Source organism: Lepidochelys kempii, chromosome 24, assembly GCF_965140285.1.
Source record: "Lepidochelys kempii isolate rLepKem1 chromosome 24, rLepKem1.hap1, whole genome shotgun sequence".
Classification (NCBI taxonomy): Eukaryota; Metazoa; Chordata; order Testudines; family Cheloniidae; genus Lepidochelys; species Lepidochelys kempii.
In genome coordinates, this window is record NC_136403.1 from 15,204,348 (window position 1) to 15,215,796 (window position 11,449).

Consider the following 11,449-nt stretch of genomic DNA (forward strand, 5'->3'; position numbering starts at 1 on the left):
TGCAGTGACCAGCACGGTAGGGCGCAGTGAGGCATGGGGTACAGTGCCCAGTACAGTGGATTGCAGTGGGCCGGGGGTGCAGAGGATTGCAGTGAGGTCAGGGGGTGCAGTGCCAGGCACAGTGGGGAGGAAGTAGTTAACGCTGCGGGGGGGGGGGCTGTGTCCTGCGGTCTCTAGCTCTTCCCCCCCCCCCTCCCCCAGCCACTTCCCTTCCTCTTTTCGAGGATTTCCCGTCCGTGCTGTCGCTTGGCTCCATCCGCAGCACCCGGCCCCTCCCGCGGGTACCCCAGCGCCCGGCAGACGGCCCAGCCAGACATCTCTACACCCCAGCACCATGGGACCTCTGGGCCCCCCAGCCCTCTGCGCCCTACTGGGCTTGGCCTGGGCACTGTTGGGTGAGTCTGACCCCCCCACCCCCAGCTCCCCCAAACCTCCCCTGCATCGCGGCTCCCCCAGATCTATCCTCTCCCACTCACAGCCCCCCAGATCGATCCCTTCCCCCCCACCTCCACCCATTAACATGAGATGTCCCCCAGGACCTGCCTTTCCCCCCTACTCCCCCCTTCATCAGAAGAGCCCCCCACAGTGTCTGCCAATATCTCCCAACCCTGCCTTGGCAGAATACCATCATCCCCTATAGTGCCCCCCCACACCAATTCTCCATCTCCCCACCCAGCTGATGCCCCCCCCCCAGCCCAGCCCTCCACCAATACAATCCCCAGCACCACAGCCCCGGCCTGTCTGCCCCTCCCTCCAGGAACCCCTAGACTCCCCCACCAATCAACAGCCCCCAGCACTCCAGAGGAGCATTGCCCATTGACACCCATGGGATGCTGGGGACCCCTCCAGGGCTGTGGGGGCAGGAATGGGGGTCCCAGCAGGGTCCTGTCTCCTCATCCAGCCTGCCTGCCGCTCTGCTGTGGGCTTCCCAAGCCCCTCCCCGCAGCGTTACCCCTTCTGCACCCACTTCTGCTTCCCCTTTCCAAGGAGAGACTCAGCAAAAAAACAACACAAGGGGGGTGGGCAAGGCCAGGACGCCTGGGCTCTGGGAGGGGAATGGGGTCCAGTGGTTAAAGCCGGGAGTGGGTGCTGAGAGCCAGGACTCCTGGGTTCTCTCCCTGGCTTTGGGAGGGGGGTGGGGTCTAGTGGTTAGAGTGGGGGGGTGGGCCTGGGAGCCAGCTAGGAGCAGGAGTGTGTGAGGTTGGGGCAGGGAGCCTTGGCTCCTGGGTTCCACCCATGCCAGGCCTTGATCAAGTCCCTTACCCTTCTCTGTGCCTCAGTTTCTCTTGGCTGAGTGGTGTTAATGGGATGGCACAGAGGGGGGTCACAAGCTGTCTGGGTGCCCTGTGGGGCGCAGGCTCCTACTTATGGGTCTCCCCTCCCCCCACACTTCTCTGTATCCTTCCTCCTTCAATCTCCAGCCATGGCGTGCTTAAAAATACCCAGCCACGGGACTCGAGCTTCCGGCCGCCTCAGCCTGGCAAGCCCTGGTCACATTAACGCAATGGAACCCAGGAGTCCGGGCTCCCAGCCCCCTCTGCTCTAACCACTAGACTCCACTCCCTTCCCAGAGCCCTGATAGAACCCTGGAGTCCTGGGGCCTGCCCCAGGGGTTTATGGTACATGGGGGTCGTTGGTACAGCGCCCCAGTGGCATGGTGACCTCAGGGTGTTAGACATAGTGAGCCTAAGGGGGGGACAGAGGATGGGAGATGGGCAGGGGATCCTGCTGTCCCCCCCTCCCCCTCCCCCTCTCCCCAGTACAAACCCAGAGCAGGGGCAGGCCTCAAGTAGAGAAACCAGAGACGTGAAACTGACCACTGGGCCCTGCAGCAGCTAGGCGAACTGACCGGAAACACATCACGTGCAGAGCTGGGGGGGGGTGCAATGGGGGGGGGCAGAGTCACTGCACAGATACCACATGGGAGCTCAGATCAGAACCCAGCCCTGTCCCCCCCCACCCCCCCGCAGCAGTCAGGGGGTGACTCCGGATCGACCCCGGGGGAGCTGAGATCAGAACCCAGCCCTGCCCCTCCCATTGCAGTCAGGGGTGACTCTGGATTGATCAGAACCCAGCCCTGCCCCCGCTGCCATCAGGGGGTGACTCTGGATCGACCCCGGGGGCGCTGAGATCAGAACCCAGCCCTGCCCCTCCCATTGCAGTCAGAGCGATTCCCTCCCTGGCCCACCTCCTCACACTAATTATCCAAGTTACACAGTAGTTCTGGGGCAGATCTGGGAAGAGAACCCAGGAGTCCTGGGTCCCAAACCCCCTGCTCTAACCACTAGCTCCCACTTCCCTCCCAGAGCTGGGGAGAGAACCCAGGAGACCTGGCCCCCAGACCCCCCTGCTCTAACCATTAGACTGAAGGTCCTTTTCTTTGTCTTGCAGGTTCTGTTAACGCACAGAGAGGTGAGGAGCCGCCCCACACCTAGGGACTGGATCTCGGGGTGCTGGGGCCTGGCCGTGCCCCCTGGCTTGAGGGGGTTTCCAGGGTTTCCAGTTTGGTTCAGTGGCTGTCAGCTGTCCCCCATACCCCCACTTTACAAATTGTTCCAGCACCCCACCCCGCACCCCATTCCTTCCCTGCCCCCCAGCTCATTTCCCTGCCCCCCTGCATCTCTACTCCCCCACCCCCTCCTTGCCCCCTCCCCCAATGCCTCTAGTCCCCCACCCCCCCTGCTCCCACAGCTCTTCTCTGCCCCACCACTCTGGTCTCAGCCCCCTGTTCCCCACCCCCCCTTGCCTTTTTCCTTCCCCCCGCTCCATTTCGTGCCCCCTTGCCTTCTCTCTCTGCCTCCCTCCCGCAGTCCCACACAACCCCCACCTCCCCTCATGGCCCCCACTCCCAACCTCCCTCTCCTTCTCTCCCTGCCCCCCCACTCTCCTTACCCTTCTCTCCCCCACCCTGCCCCCTTCCCACCCTCTCTCCTCCCCCACCATACTCCACAGATCCATTGCTCGATGCCCATCTCTCTCTCTCCCCACGCCCTCCCAGATTGCACCGGCTGCCCCGAGGTGAGTGGGGGGCTGATCGCGGGGCTGGTCATGGGGGACCTGCTGCTGACGCTGTTCATCGCGCTGGCTGTCTACTTCCTGGCCGGCAAGATCCACCACCAACGGGAGAGCGCACGGGGTATGGCACTGGGGAGCGCGCCGGGGCTGGGGGGTGCACAGGGGATGGGGTTGGGGTCATACAGGGAACAGGGGGGCAGCCAGGGGAGGGGGCAGCCAGGGAGTGGAGCAGGAGAAGAGTTGGGGGACAGCCAGGGTACGCGGTTGGGGGTCATACAGGGAACGGAGGGCACCCAGGGGGTGGGGCAGGGAGGTATTGGGGGCAGCCAGCGGATGGGGTTGGGAGTCATAGAGGGAACAGGGGAGCACCCAGCGGATGGGGCAGGGGAGAAATTGGGGGGCAGCCAGGGAGTGGAGCAGGGGAAGAGTTGGGGGACAGCCAGGGTACGCGGTTGGGGGTCATACAGGGAACTGGGGGCACCCAGGGGGTGGGGCAGGGAGGAATTGGGGGCAGCCAGGGGATGAGGTTGGGAGTCATAGAGGGAACAGGGGAGCACCCAGCGGATGGGGCAGGGGAGGGATCGGGGAGCAGCCAGGGGATGGGGTTGAGGGTCATACAGGGGATGGGAATGGGGGAGCACCCAGGGGGTGGGACAGGGGAGGAATTGGGGGCAGCCAGGGCATGAGGTTGGGGAAGGATGCCGGGGCTGCGGTTGGGTGGATGCCAGGGACACCCAGGAAAAGTGGGGGGCTCCCAGCGAGAAGGGGGCATCTAGGTTGAGTGGGACTGCACGGGAGGGGGGTGTCTCTTCTGCCACCTGCTGGTGGGATTGGCCCTGCTCTTCCTGTGTCCGTCTGTCCCTGATCACCCCCCGCACGCACAGACGGACGTTTATTTCTTTCCCCCACAGGGGAGGTCAAGAAGTCCCCCAACGCTGAGATGGAGTCACCCTACCAGGTGAGCATGACCTGCTGTTTCCCCTGGCCCCAGCCCCTCGCCCCCACAATGTATCACGACCGGGGTTGTCTCAGCCACGTGTCAGGGCCCCTGCACTGACCAGAGAGCCTGGGGATTTGCCCTCAGTTACAGCCACTAGCTGGCAGGGATCTCAGCTCCTGACTGATACTAATGATCCACAGTAGCATCACTTACCCACCCCCCGACCCTGCACACGGGGGGGCAGGGAAAAGAGCATTAGCCCTGTTTGATATGATGGGGAAACCAAGGCACAGATTAGGATGTGATTTGAATCAGTGGCAGAGTAGGGGATAGAACCCAGGAATCCTGGCTCCCAGCCCCCCACTAACCACTAGACCCCACTGCCCGCCCAGCACTGGGGTAGAACCCAGGAATCCTGGCTCCCAGGAGCCCTCTCTGACGCTCTCCGTTTCTCCTCTTGTAGGAGCTCCAGGGTCAGAGACTGGATATTTACAGTGACCTGAAGAAGTCGGGAGCCAATTATTAATGCCCCCTCTCCGTCCCACGCCCGCTCGGCACCCAAGTGGCTGGTGCCAGGGTGTCAAACTCATGCAGCCGTCACAGTTTATCTCCCTGCCACCCGCTCTGAGCACCATTCTGTGCAAACATGCAGTCCCCCTCAAATCTCCAGCATTGATCCCACCCTGCAGCTCTTCAGAGATGCATTTCCTCTCTGCTGGACTCATTTAATCTCCAGTTGAAGCACCCTGCTTGTCTCTGGATGAGCGGGTTACAAAGACCCCAGCCCTGGTCCCGGGGTTGCGGTTTTGCGATCTTAACAAAGTTTTTTGGCTGGGAATTTCCTTCCTTGCTATTTTTCTCCTCACCGTTATTGGTACAATTTCAGCTTTAGCAAAGTTGTTTCTCAGGGAATTTTCTTCGTTGCTTTTCCTTCATCGAAGTTATTGGTACAATTTCAACGTTAGCAACGTTTTTTTGCTTGGAAATTTCCTGACTTGCTCTTTTTCCGTTAAAGTTCTTGGGTTGACGTTAACAAAGTTTTTTGGCTGGACATTCCCAAAGTTGCTTTTTGCTTTCCTGAAAGTCTTTGTCCTGTTTCTATTTTAAGGACATTTTTAGCTCCTGAATTACCATAGTTTTTCCCTCTTCCATTCCGGTTGCCACTACTCGTCCTAGGTCAGTGGTTACGTGTTTTTGACTGGGAGGTTTCTTGGTTGCCGTTTTTTCCTGGTGAAAGCTATTGGTACAATTTCCACGGTAAAGGTTTTTTGGCTGGGAATTTCTCAAACATGTTATTTTTGTTGGTGTTGAAGTGCTTGGTACGATTTCAAGTTTAATAAACCTTATTTGCTGAGAGTTTCCTCAGAGGCAGATGCATCTCAGCACCTGATGAGCCAACACCATGAGGTGTTATGTGCAGCTGTTACCCTGCTGCCCCGCCCCAGAGGTGGCTGCATCCCAGCAGCGGGTGAGTCGTCCCTGTAGCTAAGATCTCTAAAGTGCTGGCGCCCCCTACACGGGAAAGGCTCCGTGTCCCATTCCCTGCACCCCTGAGCCAGCCAGACCTAAACCCTGGGGCTGGACGGCAGCCGGTGGCCCCAGAGGGGAAAGGCCCCATGTCCCATTCCCCACGCGCTGAGAGCCAGCCAGTCGCCACCCTGGGGCGGGATTGGAGCCAGCGACCCCCAGAGGGGAAAGGCCTGATGTCCCATTCCCCACGCGCTGAGAGCCAGCCAGTCGCCACCCTGGGGCGGGATTGGAGCCAGCGACCCCCAGAGGGGAAAGGCCCCATTCCCCACGCGCTGAGAGCCAGCCAGTCGCCACCCTGGGGCGGGATTGGAGCCAGCGACCCCCAGAGGGGAAAGGCCCCATTCCCCACGCGCTGAGAGCCAGCCAGTCGCCACCCTGGGGCGGGATTGGAGCCAGCGACCCCCAGAGGGGAAAGGCCTGATGTCCCATTCCCCACGCGCTGAGAGCCAGCCAGTCGCCGCCCTGGGGCAGGATTGGAGCCAGCGACCCCCAGAGGGGAAAGGCCCCATGTCCCATTCCCCACGCGCTGAGAGCCAGCCAGTCGCCACCCTGGGGCGGGATTGGAGCCAGCGACCCCCAGAGGGGAAAGGCCTGATGTCCCATTCCCCACGCGCTGAGAGCCAGCCAGTCGCCACCCTGGGGCGGGATTGGAGCCAGCGACCCCCAGAGGGGAAAGGCCCGATGTCCCATTCCCCACGCGCTGAGAGCCAGCCAGTCGCCGCCCTGGGGCGGGATTGGAGCCAGCGACCCCCAGAGGGGAAAGGCCCGATGTCCCATTCCCCACGCGCTGAGAGCCAGCCAGTCGCCGCTCTGGGGTGGGATTGGAGCCAGCGACCCCCAGAGGGGAAAGGCCTGATGTCCCATTCCCCACGCGCTGAGAGCCAGCCAGTCGCCGCCCTGGGGCGGGATTGGAGCCAGCGACCCCCAGAGGGGCACTGAGCTGCAGAGAACAGGGTGGGGGCTCATCAGGGGGTGCCAAGGGAGTCACAATAAAGCGCGACTGGAGTCAAAGTAAACAGGCCACTTGTTTTAATAGTAAAGATGAAGAGAAGCAGTAGGGTGGCCTATAGCCCCAAACCCTTTAATGCTTGGGGCTGATGGGGGTCAGGTGGGGGCAGAGGGGGGTGTCTTCTGTTTCCTCCCCCCATCCCTGGGGGTGGCCGGGTAGCACCCCCAAAAGTCGGCCCTCCCTCAGCGTTAGCCCAGGAGCTCGCTGGCTCCCTTTCATTGCCCCCTAACGTGAGCCCCTGCCCAGCTCTGGGGTGTCCCTCTGGCAATCGGGGTGTTCCCCCCCAAAACCAGCCCTTCCCCTGCTCAGAATGGAGCTAAATTCTGCACCCCCTGAGCTGGTCCCAGAGTGCCCCCTCCAGGGCTCAGCCTCCCCAAACGACAACCCCCCACAAAAAGGGGAATGCGAGCCCCCAAAATGACTGCCTTTGATTCACCCCCAAACTGGGGAAAGCCCTTAGGATTGGCCATGAAACTGGGAACCCCCAGCAACCCCCAAACTGGGGCTAGGGCATGTGATTCTGTCACCAATCAGCAGGGGGCACCGGGGAGCCAAGATTCCACCTGACTGTACCCAAATCCGGGACCACATCAGACCCCCCAAGCCGGTGCCCCTTAGAGGGAAAAGGCCCCTTTTCCCATTCCCCTCACCCCCACCCCCAAGCCAGCCAGCCCCCAATCTGGGGCCAGATGGGAGCCAGCGCTGCCCAGAGGGGAAAGGCCCCGTGTCCCATTGCCCGCCTCTGAGACCCAGCCAGTCAGCACCCTGGGGCCAGATGGGAGCCGGCGTCACCTAGAGGGAAAAGGCCCCATGTGTTGGGGCAAGGAAGTGCTGGTATCTGCGGAGAATGTCTATCCCCCAGTGGTGAGGATGGTGTCAGCAGTGGGATCAGCGAGGTACTGAGGAGGAGGCCGGGGGGAGGGTCAGTTGACTCTTCCAGGCATGTTCATATAAATATTCTGGTCTTCTACAGAGAGAGACAAGCAAAGAGCTTCTGTTAGCAAAGAGCCAGTCTGATTCGGGGTGGGGGGGGGATTCTGGCAGGGGGTGGCACGGGGGGATCCAGTGAGGGAGTGGGTGAGGTGGGTCGCACAGGCTGGTGGGGATCCCGGGAGAGGGGGTGGCACGGGGGGGACCCAGCAGCAGGGGAGGGATCGGGGGTCTCCCCCCCCCCCCCCCACTCACCGCTGTTGCCGGTGGGTTTGCTGCAGCGCTTGGTGCAGTGATACACCCCCGCGATGAGGAACAGGGTGAAGACGAGGTCTCCGAGCACCACCCCCACGATGAGGGACGCCTGGATCTGGTAGTAATCCCCACACTGCCCTGCAGGAGAGCGGCTGTGAGCCCCACAACGCAGCACGGCACTGGGGACACCGGCTGCGGGGAGCGGGGCGGGGGGTGTCGGGGGGGGCGCTGTGCCGCGGGGAACAGGTGGGGGTTCTGCGGGGGGCGCTGTGCCGCGGGGAGCGGGGTGGGGGGGCTCTGCGGGGGGCGCTGTGCTGCGGGGAGCTGGGAGGGGGGTGTCAGCGGGGGGCGCTGTGCCGCGGGGAGCAGGCGGGGGCTCTGCGGGGGGCGCTGTGCCGCGGGGAGCGGGGCGGGGGGTGTCGGGGGGGGCGCTGTGCCGCGGGGAACAGGTGGGGGTTCTGCGGGGGGCGCTGTGCCGCGGGGAGCGGGGCGGGGGGTATCGGGGGGGGCGCTGTGCCGCGGGGAGCAGGCGGGGGGTGTGGGCGGGGGGCGCTGTGCCGCGGGGAGCGGGGGGGGGTGTCGGGGGGGGCGCTGTGCCGCGGGGAGCAGGCGGGGGTGTGGGCGGGGGGCGCTGTGCCGCGGGGAGCGGGGGGGGTGTCGGGGGGGGCGCTGTGGAGCGGGGCGGGGGTTCTGCGGGGGGCGCTGTGCCGCGGGGAGCGGGGGGGGGTGTCGGGGGGGGGCGCTGTGCCGCGGGGAGCGGGGCGGGGGGTGTCAGCGGGGGGCGCTGTGCCGCGGGGAGCGGGGCGGGGGTTCTGCGGGGGGCGCTGTGCCGCGGGGAGTGGGGGGGGTGTCGGGGGGGGCGCTGTGCCGCGGGGAGCGGGGCGGGGGCTCTGCGGGGGGCGCTGTGCCGCGGGGAGCAGGCGGGGGCTCTGCGGGGGGCGCTGTGCCGCGGGGAGCGGGGCGGGGGGTGTCAGCGGGGGGCGCTGTGCCGCGGGGAGCGGGGCGGGGGCTCTGCGGGGGGCGCTGTGCCGCGGGGAGCGGGGCGGGGGCTCAGCGGGGGGCGCTGTGCCGCGGGGAGCAGGCGGGGGGTGTCAGCGGGGGACTCTGTGCCGCGGGGAGCGGGGCGGGGGCTCAGCGGGGGGCGCTGTGCCGCGGGGAGCGGGGTGGGGGTGTCAGGGGGGGGCGCTGTGCCGCGGGGAGCGGGGCGGGGGTTCTGCGGGGGGCGCTGTGCCGCGGGGAGCGGGGGGGGGGTGTCGGGGGGGGGCGCTGTGCCGCGGGGAGCGGGGCGGGGGGTGTCAGCGGGGGGCGCTGTGCCGCGGGGAGCGGGGCGGGGGCTCTGCGGGGGGCGCTGTGCCGCGGGGAGCGGGGTGGGGGGTGTCAGCGGGGGGCGCTGTGCCGCGGGGAGCGGGGGGGGTGTCGGGGGGGGGCGCTGTGCCGCGGGGAGCGGGGCGGGGGCTCAGCGGGGGGCGCTGTGCCGCGGGGAGCGGGGTGGGGGTGTCAGGGGGGGGCGCTGTGCCGCGGGGAGCGGGGCGGGGGCTCAGCGGGGGGCGCTGTGCCGCGGGGAGCGGGGCGGGGGCTCAGCGGGGGGCGCTGTGCCGCGGGGAGCGGGGTGGGGGGTGTGGGCGGGCGGTGTCAGCGGGGGGCGCTGTGCCGCGGGGAGCGGGGTGGGGGGTGTGGGCGGGCGGTGTCAGCGGGGGGCGCTGTGCCGCGGGGAGCGGGGTGGGGGCTCTGCGGGGGGCGCTGTGCCGCGGGGAGCGGGGTGGGGGGTGTGGGCGGGCGGTGTCAGCGGGGGGCGCTGTGCCGCGGGGAGCGGGAGGGGGTGTCGGGGGGGGGCGCTGTGCCGCGGGGAGCGGGGCGGGGGCTCTGCGGGGGGCGCTGTGCCGCGGGGAGTGGGGCGAGTGGGTGTGTTTGCTGCCCCCTGCTGGAGGGGCTGAGCCCTGTGCTGGGGGGGGGGCTCCTCCCCCCCCGCCGTCCCGCTCTCCGTGGCTCGGCTCCGTCCGGCTCTCACTCACCCTGTCCCTGGGCGGAGACGGCGCCTGCTGCGGAGAGAAAGGAAACCGGCTGTGATCCAGCTCCAGCCCCCCTGCTACAAGCGTCTGCCCCCGAGCCCCCCACAACGCCCCCACGCCCCCTTGGCCCCTGCCCCGTCCATCCAGCAACGCGGCCATTCCCTGTTGGCTTCCTTCTGCTCCGCCCCACTGCAGCCCCTCCCCCCGGCCACAGCTCCGCTGGTGCCCCTCACTCCCGACCCACAGCCCTGGGCTCCCCAGCTCTGACCCTCAGCCCCCCTTGCTGTACAGAGCAGTACCCGGGTTCCTTGCCCAGCTGTGGGGGGCTCTGGCTGTGGATATGTGGGGGCTAAGGGGTGGGGAATGGCCACTCTGGGGAGAGGGAGGAGCCGGGGGTGTGCACGACCCCCCCCCCCAAGGCAGCATCTGCTGGGGTTCAGCCCTGAAGAGGAAGCAAAAGTGGCATTTGAGACACTTCCCTAGGCTGGCCCTGGTCCCAGCCTGGGGATTGCACAAGGGGATGTGGCTGGAGCTGGACCAAAACTTCTTCCCTGGAGAGATGGGCCTGACCCCCTCCCTGCTGCCCTCCCTGCTGGGGGCCAGCCTCTGTCCCCGACCCGATCCCCTCGGGTCACAGCCCGCCATGCCCGCGGCTCCCCCCATCTGTTACTTAGTACAAGGGGATTGTCCCCAGAGCCTGGGAGCCTGGACTCCTGGGTTCCTCCCAAGTGTTGCCAGCAGAGAGGGGGTCTAGTGGATTAGAGCGGGGGCGGAGGAGTTAGGAGCCAGGACTCCTGGGTTCTGTCCGCAGCGCTGGGAGGGAAGTGGGGTCTAGTTGATTACAGTGGACGGGGTGGGGGCTGGGAGCCAGGACTCCTGGGTTCAGTCCCCAGTGCTGGGAGGGGAGTGGGGTCTAGTGGTTTAGAGCAGTGGGGCTGGGAGCCAGGACTCCTGGGTTCCATCCCTGGCGCTGGGAGGGAAGTGGGGTCTAGTGGGTTACAGTGGACAGGGCGGGGGCTGGGAGCCAGGACTCCTGGGTTCTCTCCCCAGTTGCCAGGTGGACACTCACCGATGAGGAGGCAGAGGAAGGGCAGGGCAGGGCCCCACATGGTGAGCTCGCCCTGGGCAGGCCTACGGGCAGCGCAGTCAGCGCTCAGCCACTCTCCCCTCCAGCAGCGGCCCGGCGATTGCTACGTTTGTTGTGAAGTTCCCTCTAGGGCCCAGCGCCCGCCTCAATCACCCACATCCGGGGCTGGGGGCGAGGCCAAGGCAGACCATGGTAAAGACACACAGGATGTGTGGGAGGGAAGAGCACAGGGGCTGAGTCACATTTGCCATGTGAGGCTGTTGCTATGCCCACCTTGCCCTGCTCTAACCACTAGACCCCACTCCCCTCCCAGAGCCAGGGTGAGAACCCAGGAGTCCTGGCTCCCAGACCCCACCGCTGTCACCCCAGACACCGGCTGAGGGTCTGGCCCCACTGACTCCAATGGGACTCCGGCCGCTTGCTGCCCGCTGGCCTGTGCCCGTCTCTCCTTGCACCACGCGCGCTGAGCCCTTGTACCGGCTGGGAGCAGGTTTCCGTTTACAAATCGACTTCCCCGAATGCGCCTCACTCGGCTGGCTTAGAAATTCGCTGTGACCCTTTGCCCGCGCCCTCCCCGCCCGGTCACAGACACACCCTGGGCCTGAGCAGGAGCCCTCACCCTTCGGACCCTTCTCCTGCACCACGGACAGAACCTGGCGTTTATGCACCATTAC

General features: G+C 65.9%; 2 protein-coding genes across 3 annotated transcripts; one reads left to right on the forward strand and one right to left on the reverse strand.

Moving 5' to 3' along the window:
* Window positions 1–211: 211 nt before the first annotated feature.
* TYROBP (transmembrane immune signaling adaptor TYROBP) lies at window positions 212–5,315 on the forward strand. The gene is made up of 5 exons (XM_073322475.2): window positions 212–395; window positions 2,392–2,412; window positions 2,999–3,136; window positions 3,927–3,973; window positions 4,419–5,315. Exons 1-5 carry the CDS (start codon window positions 335–337, stop codon window positions 4,479–4,481), a joined length of 330 nt encoding a protein of 109 aa, XP_073178576.1. The 5' UTR covers window positions 212–334; the 3' UTR covers window positions 4,482–5,315.
* Window positions 5,316–6,506: 1,191 nt separating this feature from the next.
* On the reverse strand, window positions 6,507–10,894 carry HCST (hematopoietic cell signal transducer). Of its 2 annotated transcripts, none has more exons than XM_078850457.1 (4): window positions 10,758–10,894; window positions 9,692–9,715; window positions 7,680–7,817; window positions 6,507–7,461 (listed from the first exon to the last, which is right to left on the reverse strand). In XM_078850457.1, exons 1-4 carry the CDS (start codon window positions 10,795–10,797, stop codon window positions 7,418–7,420), a joined length of 246 nt encoding a protein of 81 aa, XP_078706583.1. In that variant the 5' UTR covers window positions 10,798–10,894; the 3' UTR covers window positions 6,507–7,417. The 2 variants fall into 2 exon arrangements, with proteins under 2 accessions (XP_078706583.1, XP_073178773.2); XM_073322672.2 differs by having other exon boundaries at window positions 9,692–9,718.
* Window positions 10,895–11,449: the final 555 nt, after the last annotated feature.

What these genes read in the sequence shown, in the direction of transcription:
- HCST (XM_073322672.2), bottom strand. Translation starts at nt 10,797, where the DNA reads ATGTGGGGCCCTGCCCTGCCCTTCCTCTGCCTCCTCATCG. An exon ending in CTTCCTCTGCCTCCTCATCG is followed by an intron (nt 9,719 to 10,757) that starts GTGAGTGTCCAC and finishes TTCTCTCCGCAG; the next exon opens with CAGGCGCCGTCTCCGCCCAG. An exon ending in CGTCTCCGCCCAGGGACAGG is followed by an intron (nt 7,818 to 9,691) that starts GTGAGTGAGAGC and finishes GCTCTCCTGCAG; the next exon opens with GGCAGTGTGGGGATTACTAC.
- TYROBP (XM_073322475.2), top strand. Translation starts at nt 335, where the DNA reads ATGGGACCTCTGGGCCCCCCAGCCCTCTGCGCCCTACTGGGCTTGGCC. An exon ending in CTTGGCCTGGGCACTGTTGG is followed by an intron (nt 396 to 2,391) that starts GTGAGTCTGACC and finishes TTTGTCTTGCAG; the next exon opens with GTTCTGTTAACGCACAGAGA. An exon ending in AGATGGAGTCACCCTACCAG is followed by an intron (nt 3,974 to 4,418) that starts GTGAGCATGACC and finishes CTCCTCTTGTAG; the next exon opens with GAGCTCCAGGGTCAGAGACT.